The sequence below is a fragment of the Dreissena polymorpha genome, chromosome 1, assembly GCF_020536995.1.
Source record: "Dreissena polymorpha isolate Duluth1 chromosome 1, UMN_Dpol_1.0, whole genome shotgun sequence".
Lineage (NCBI taxonomy): Eukaryota > Metazoa > Mollusca > Bivalvia > Myida > Dreissenidae > Dreissena > Dreissena polymorpha.
In genome coordinates this window covers 111806016-111815029 of record NC_068355.1, presented here as the reverse complement: position 1 = coordinate 111815029, position 9014 = coordinate 111806016, and the positions used below count along the sequence as shown (strand labels likewise).

General features: G+C 33.0%; 1 protein-coding gene across 1 annotated transcript; it reads left to right on the top strand.

Moving 5' to 3' along the window:
* Positions 1-961: 961 nt before the first annotated feature.
* Positions 962-8726, top strand: LOC127844528 (ATP-binding cassette sub-family C member 5-like). Its single transcript, XM_052374814.1, has 4 exons — positions 962-3792; positions 4334-4447; positions 4994-5158; positions 5973-8726. The coding sequence occupies exons 1-4, from the start codon at positions 3781-3783 to the stop codon at positions 6069-6071; spliced, it is 390 nt and encodes a 129-aa protein (XP_052230774.1). The 5' UTR covers positions 962-3780; the 3' UTR covers positions 6072-8726.
* Positions 8727-9014: the final 288 nt, after the last annotated feature.

Genomic DNA, 9014 nt, shown 5'->3' with positions numbered 1-9014 from the left:
ACTATTAGATGTCTCTACATACTAAATTTGATAGTCCTAGACCCAATGGTTATGGACAAGAAGATTTTTAAAGTTTTCACAAAATAGGCCTTATATAAGCATATGTTCAATTTTGTGATCCCCGGTGCAGGGTCAAATTTAACCCCAGGGGCATAATTTGAAGAAATTTGGTAGAGGACTTTTAGATGTCTCTACATACCAAAATTGATAGACCTAGGCCCAATGGTTATCGACAAGAAGATTTTTAACGTTTTCACAAAATAGGCCTTATATAAGCATATGTTCAATTTTGTTACCCCGGGGGCAGGGTCAAATTTGACCCCAGGGGCATAATTTGAAAAAATTTGGTAGAGGACTATTAGAAGTCTCTACATACCAAATCTGATAGCCCTAGGCCCAATGGTTATGGATGAGAAAATTGTGAATGTTTTCACAAAATATGCCTTCTATAAGCATATGTTCAATTTTGTGACCCCCGGGGCCGGGTCAAATTTGACCCCAGGCGCATAATTTGAAGAAATTTGGTAGAGGACTTTTAGATGTCTCTACATACCAAATTTGATAGACCTAGGCCCAATGGTTATGGACGAGAAGATTTTGAATGTTTTCACAAAATAGGCCTTATATAAGCATATGTTCAATTTTGTGACCCTCGGGGCAGGGTCAAATTTGACCCTAGGGAAATAATTTTAAGAAATTTGGTAGAGGACTTTTAGATGTCTCTACATACCAAATTTGATAGCGCTAGGCCCAATGGTTATGGACGAGAAAATTTTGAAAGTATTCACAAAATAGGCCTTATATAAGCATATGTTCAATTTTGTGACCCTCGGGGCAGGGTCAAATTTGACCCCAGGGGCATAATTTGAAGAATTTGGTAGAGGACTATTAGATGTCTCTACATACCAAATTTGATAGCCCTAGGCCCAATGGTTATGGACGAGAACATTGTGAAAGTTTTCACAAAATAGGACTTATATAAGCATATGTTGAATTTTGTGACCCCCGGGGCAGGGTCAAATTTGACCCCAGGGGCATAATTTGAAGAAATTTGGTAGAGGACTATAAGATGTCTCTTCATACCAAATTTGATACTAGGCCCAATGGTTATATACGAGAAGATTTTTAAAGTTTTCACAAAATAGGCCTTATATAAGCATATGTTCAATTTTGTGACCCCCGGGGAAGAGTCAAATTTGATCACAGGGGCCTAATTTGAAAAATTTGGTAGATGACTATTAGATGTCTCTACATACCAAATTTGATAGCCCTAGGCCCAATGGTTATGGACGAGATTTTGAAAGTTTTAACAAAAAAGGCCTTATATAAGCAAACTTTCATTTTTGTGACCCCCGGGGCAGGGTCAAATTTGACCCCATGGGCATAATTTGACATTTTAAAAAGGTTCACACCAGAAACATTCCTGAGAGATTTCATCAGAATTGGACCAGTAGTTTAGGAGAAGAAGATTTTTTAAGGAAAAGTTAACGCACGCACGCACGGACGCACGCACGACGGACACAGAACCATGACATAAGCCCAGCTGGCCTCTGGCCAGTGGAGCTAAAAACGATCATTATCAACAGGACTATGTTTTGTCACCTAAACTGATGCGACCTTAAAGGTTTTGTCAATTAAACAGTATTACATTTTATGTGACTCTAGTCCATATTACATAAATGATGTTTGTGTCTAGAGATGTGTTGCGTTCCGAATATAATTGTTGTGCTGTTAAACGTAAATAGACCTTGTAAATAGTTACATACATGTATATATACAAATAATACATTTACGATAAATAATTTACCATATTTCGATTTTGCATGTTGGTATACGGGAAATTGAGAGTTCCGAATCCAGCTCTGAATAAGTTCGTGTTGTTCTATTAAACGCGCTATTTCTGTAAATTGGTTTGGTATCAGCGTGTCCGTGGATGTAGTAATACGTGAATGTCTGGACGTACCAGATCGTGATTTGGCATGTTGATATGCGGGAAATCATTCTACGTGCCAACAATTAGGTATCCGATTATTATAAGTTCATTGAACATTATGTCCTTTGCAAACATATGTTTTGCCCATACTAAGTTTTTATGACTTTCCTAGAAACTTGGTTCTGAGAACCTGGTTGCGAAGAAGATAGCGCCTACTGAATGGCCCCAAAAAGGAGCGATAACTTTTTGCAATGTAAACATGAGGTACAGGCCAGAAGTTGATCTTGTTTTGAGAAGTGTCAATTTTGAGATTCAACCAAGGGAAAAAGTAGGCATTGTCGGTAGAACAGGAGCAGGTAAGTTTTCATTTGTAAGATATATAAAGCAAAGCTAAATCGGTAAAACTCGTGTACCACTATTGACACAATGAGCAATAATATATTCATATGCAGAGCAATAAATTATAAGAATTGCTTCACTAAATTATATTTGATTTTGATAAAAACGCGAATGTGTATGTTTAAAACATTAAACACTGTTATTATAGTGATGTGATGTACGATATTGATTATATTTCGTTCGTAACAAAAATTAGTTTTTACATAGTACCTATTTTACAGGCAAATCATCGCTGACTGGAGTCCTGTTCCGTTTAGTGGAACTTGCAGAAGGCGTTATTACAATTGACGGCGAGAATATCTCCGAGTTGCATTTAAATACAATTCGATCTAAAATATCAATAATTACACAAGAACCTGTTTTATTTTATGGAACCATCAGGTACTTTTGTTTCAACGCAACTTTGAAGAAAAAGATTATTGTATTAGCCATCTCGTTGTTTACTAAAAAGTAACATAATAATGATGATACGGATAATTAAAATGGTCCTCGTCTCTTAAAGTGATATTATGGGCATTTTTTAGTGTTGAATTGAGCTGAAAAGAATTAACACGACAAACGAGTTAGTTAAAATGTGGTTACTGACCAATTATCTGCAACTCATCTTGCTACCAGTAGTTTATAAAAAAAATAAATATTTTATATTCGATACCTTACGTGACTCACCCAGTCCTCTAAGCTGAAATGATCCGTAAAACAAAATTGTGACTTTGTGTCGTATTAACGAATCTGCACTAAAACAAAAATTAGGTTCACATCGTACATGCATGATCAGTCGTCAAACGAAAGTACGGTCGATATTCAAATGCATTGTTTTTCTCTTTCCGGGATATTGTATTGGTATGTTGATTCTGCATTAACAAATATAAGTGTATTTAAGTGAAAACACCAAAAATTAATAACGGTTGCGATAGAAACCTATAAGCTGTAAGATGCCCATAATATCACTTTAAGGATTCAGACGTTCGCCTACGTAATTGTAGTTGTTTGTTCGATTTCCAAATATGGCTCGTTCTGAAGTGTCAGGTTGCTTATCAAGAAGCTAGTTAAAGAGGAAGGGGGATGGTACTGATTGCCCATGACACAAATATGACTCGGGAGTAAAGATGTTCATCTATAAATGTGTAAACTTTCCCAATTCTCGGAGTGTGAATCAATAAAACAAACATACACGTTTCTAAGCGTGTAATAATATATAGCTATAACTGTTTTGTGTCAGATTGAACAATTGTATATATGTTGTTAACTTATTTCTACTTATTAAGCCTTGCTATCGATTTACAAATTTTTTTAGAATCAACAAGTTAACACGTATACTGTCTCATTTTAAATATACGTGTGCACAATGTTACTTAGTTTAACATGTATATATTTATGCTTGGTTCAACATAGACCCATTCTCTTCATTTACGGATGAGACCATATGGAAATCTTTAGAGAAAGTCCACATGAAAGAAAAGGTTCAGTATGATACAATATGAAAGTTAAACCGGGACATTAACCTGCCGCATACATAAATGAGTTTAATCATAAATCAACTCATAAACGTTTTAGTAATACTGTATATATTTGAATCCTAAAATTAGTCATTCTAACGCAATGTACAATGCATATTCTTTTAATAACACAAGTGATTGAAGTTCATGTCAACATGGTGTGAAAATTGGAAATCATTAGTATTTCCAAATTATAGTTCGCTAACTTGCTTTATTTGCTGAAGCTCAAGTAATGTAACAAACGCAAACAAGTTGGGTTATAAATGTTTAATTGTTCAGTAGTATGCATTACACAGTTAAATAGCTTCCTCAAATAACATTGAGGGAAATTCAATAGCAGTTTACTTTCATGTTCTGAATAAATACTATTCATCATTGATTTCTTCTTGACGACACATGTATGATCTGCATAAAACAAAGAAAATATAATGATACTGTCCTTTTTTAGCTCTATAACTTAAGACTTAGCATAACATAATCGCAGTGTGTTCGTATGTGTTTTTAGATAAAGCAGTTTAATCAAAATCTCGATACAATTGTGGAGGAGAATGGAGAGAACTTCTCAGTTGGGGAACGGCAGCTGTTGTGTCTGGCCAGGGTGGTTGTAAGATGCAGCAAGGTTAATACGTTTTTGAATCTGTATGTATCTCCAATGTCGTAATATGTCCAGTGTTCAGAGGCTTGCAGCGCTTAAAATACATTGTTATAACTTTACCATTTGCACTTTAACACATTAAGGACCTCGTATTGTATAGGGTTCCTCATGCAAGTGGCGCTTAGATAATTTATATATGTTCAAAAATTCACAGTATGCAGAAAGTGCCATCAAGAGTTGCATTATCCGAATTTCATAAGCTTACAATACACGTTCATCACAACTGAATATTTCTATTTTATTTATTGAGATGTTTCTTTGTTTCGAACGCTGCATCAATCATGTTTCAGTAAACAACCTAATAACTTCACCAAGGTTAATTGTTTTCCTTTTACTAAGTAGCATGCACGTATGCAATAATCTGAAAACTACCTTACTTGAGTGAATTGTAGTGGATATGGCCGAATAAATAATTTCATGATTCAAGTCAACCCAAAAACTGAGCCAAACGGTACAGTTTGATCCCCACTTGTCCCACGAAACCATTCATTGCTCGAACAACTGTTTCAGATTCTGCTTCTCGACGAGGCCACGGCAAACATCGACACCTCAACTGACGCGGTGATCCAAAAAACCATCCGGGAATGTTTTTCAGACTGCACCGTCATCACGATTGCTCATCGCCTTAACACAGTTCTACACAGCGATAAGATACTAGTGCTTGATAGTGGCAAGGTGTGTGTATATGTGTAATACAGAAACAATTAATAGCGGCATTATATGTATGTACCCAATAATGTCAACGTCAAAAGTTCATGTAAGATTTAAAATTATTAAATTTCTCATACAACGAGGTCATGTTAAATAACATAAATATGAAATAAGTGTATAGTTGCATTAATGTGCATTACTGTGTTTTGCATAACAAGAATATTTATATAATGCACATACATTGTGTTCTCAATGAATATTTTACAATTTTATCAAATTCACATGTTTAAAATTACCTTTAATTTTTCGAAATGAAACACATAAATAATTAGTCAATATGCACTTTGTCTTTTAACCATTTGGCCTTTGTTAAATAAATATATATATATGTTCGTTATTTACATTTGTTTTATACTTATATAGTTACAGGCATTACGAATAGGATTTGTTTGAAAATAATTTTATTTGCGATCGGTTTTGGCTGAATTGAGGACTTTTGTATCGTTTGCACTATAAAATATATCAGAGCCAGTATTTGGGGTCATGACTGATTTTTTCAAAATTTCTAATCTGATTTATTTGTGTGTGCATTACAAATATCTTTAACTACTGGGTTAGTTTCGTTCAAAGCTGAATTTACTAAATACATAGACGATCGTGGAAAAGAGGGTCAACTTTGCTACATGTATATTAATGCTTGTGTTTGTATCTGTATATGAACTTTTGCAGGAAAGCAAATCATAATTACACATATTCTTCATACGTGTAGTGTGGTATAGCACTTTTTGATTAAGGCGCTAGTTGTTTGTTGTTTGATAAATCCACCTGTTTGTTTAAGGTGATGGAATGTGGGTCTCCTCAAGAGCTATTATCTAATCCGAACTCCTTCTTCAATGCTATGGTAACAGCACAGACATCGAACGCCAACTCTCTATAAAGAGAACAATTGCATGCAAATCATTGCGGCTTGTTAAAAGGATGGTACAAATAGTCAATACGATAGTCGACATTTCGGACTGAATTTAATGTTGTCGATTTCAATGCAAAATTATTAAACTTAAAGGTAAAATTCATGATATTGCAACATGTTATTCTTGAAATGAAAATAATTCCATCACCATGAGAAAAGATTTTCAAAGCCTAGTATAATGTTGATATAAATCGACATACATTTCAAATGGCTCAGTTTGAAATGAAAAAGCTTAATAACTAATTATTATAAAATATATCCATTATCCATGTTCAAGAATGTTTTATTTATCGAATCTTGTTGTGATTTTCTATTAATATTAGTTTATATTAAACTGCAAACATGTTTCTGTTCTGTTCTTATCTATTGTCTGCTGGTAATTGATATTTTTATTCGTTTAACTACACACTCGTTTAATTTGTTTTGGGAATGCTTTACCATATAGACATACATGTTCATGACTTTTTTCGACAACGATCTTAGTCTTGCAAATTGCAAATAAAATAATATAGATTTTTACTTGAAAAATATATGAAGTTATGCGTTTCAGCTCTATACCCGCAACACTATATGGTTAAGTCTTATTATTTAATATGTATTGAGTTGCATAATTGACGAAACACCTTTGCTGACTCAAAAAATGTCTTACTAAGCATTAAACAAAAATGATAAAAAAACGCATAAATATGGTATTAGATTGAGCGAATTTGGCGAACATTGAACTAAAGCGTTAGTGTCGAAATTTATAGCAGTGCGTTAAATGATTTATGTAACAATTACTGGAACAATGTAGCATTTCAGACGCTACGGTCTTGGAAATAGTACTTGACGCATGACACCAATGCTCCCATACGCGTGTAGAAATGACAATTTTGAGATCAATATTAAAAGTATGACAAGCATTCATTCTCAATGCGTTATCGTGCATTCTAATAAGCCTATACACGTGCACACCATAACGAGGTTAACTCACAGAACTGCAAGTTGTCAAAGAAAAACACGTATTGAAAATGTCGATCACGTTCATAATGAATTAAGTAATGGAAAGAAAGTTGGTTACTTGTTACTACTTCCATATTCCTAATGCGAATAAGGACTAAGGAACAGCTCCATATTCTTTATTTTAGCTGAACATAATTGTAAAAGCTTTAAAGAATATCAATAAAACCATTTGTTAAGTAAATCAATTAAAAATTAATAATTTCATTAATATAAAAGATACATCCCAATGACAAGTTAAATTGTGTGTCAAATAACTCGAATACACATACCTTATGTATTACGATAAATATTCGTGTTTCTTTGATGCATTTGACTAGAATTTCCTGTTCAAACCGAAATATCATTTTCCACATCGAAAGCTGTCTTTACATGCACTTCATCCAAGCTTAAAACTTAAAACTTAAAAAATATTGTTCATTTTATATATTATAAAAAAACACATTCTAATACATTTTTACGAAATTGTTTTTATATCTACTCAAGTTCCTTGTGAGCTGCTGACTAAAGAAAACACGTCAGAATGTTATGTTTATTCAAGCACAGTAAGAAACTGGCTTTCTTACTTATTAATACATTCTAATTAATCGAAGTGTACCACAAATCAATGATAGTCGTTGTACGTGCCGTTTTAAAGTGCACAAATGTTGGCATTACTGTTCTGCAGAATGTTCGAGATGTATTTATTACACTATTTGGAAATGAATGTCATATTTCATAACAAAAAGAATGGTGTAATACCATAAAAATGTAAGTTAAAAATGTTTATAAGTATGTTTGTATGTGCATATATGTGTGTACATGTATGTTAGAATGTATAAGTATATATGTATATGTTGATATATACCTAACACATGAATGTATAAGTATGTATGTACATGTATATGTTGATATATACCATTACCATAACACATAAATGAATGTATAAGTATATATGTATATGTTGATATATACCTTAACACAAGAATGTATAAGTATCTTTGTACAAGTATATGTTGATATATACCACTACACATGAATGATTTCAAGATCATGATAAAGTGAACTCTAAACTTAAAATCTTGGATACGTATAATGGATAGATATGTATAAATATGAATTTATAAATGTTAAAGTATCAAGTAGTACTAGGTCCGTGTACATACCGTCTTTTCGTTTTTCGTTTTGCATTCGACAACACGAAACACGAAAATAAACGCATATTAGTTCATATTCCGATTATCTTATAACCGAAACAAATACAAAAAACAAAGAACAAGTAAACTTATTTATATCGTTTTTCGTTTTACTAATTACAAAACAAAACACGAAACGTGTATGTCTATTCCTATTTCGTTTCAATTTAAATTACAAAAAAAAAAATCAATACTTGAAAATTGAAACAAAGCGCCTGCTCTCATTTATCGTTCTTGATTTGATAAAACGATACACGGAAAACGAGGGGCGCTGCGCAGCTTTATTTGGATGATAACTCATGATTAATCTTAGTGCGCAGTTTCCTCCCTTTGAAACAATTATTTTGAATAATAAAATGTTTACTATTACATGTATTATAGAGGAAGAATAGACGAATCTTGGCACAGCTCTTTTTGACTAGTCTAATGGAATAAAATAATGAATAGATCAACAGTTAAGTTATATATCGATACCAATATAAATGCCTGCTTTTGTTTCAAGTCATTGGATTTGATTTAATGTATAAAATGCATTACAATAATCATTGCACAATAAAATATCTTTGTTCGGCGTAGCCTTTCTCTTCGAGTAATAAACAACAATCGAATTATTAACTACACTGTATTCATATCTGTTTAAGAAATGAAATAAAAATCCACATTATTGCTAAACATATACACATGTACATTCAATTAGTATGGTGAATTATTCCTAAGAGCATGCACGGCCTCATAA

Excerpts from the sequence above, each read along its gene's own strand:
- LOC127844528 (XM_052374814.1), top strand. Across the intron at positions 4,448-4,993 it reads TGGTTGTAAGATGCAGCAAG|ATTCTGCTTCTCGACGAGGC; the intron begins GTTAATACGTTT and ends CAACTGTTTCAG. Across the intron at positions 5,159-5,972 it reads TAGTGCTTGATAGTGGCAAG|GTGATGGAATGTGGGTCTCC; the intron begins GTGTGTGTATAT and ends TGTTTGTTTAAG.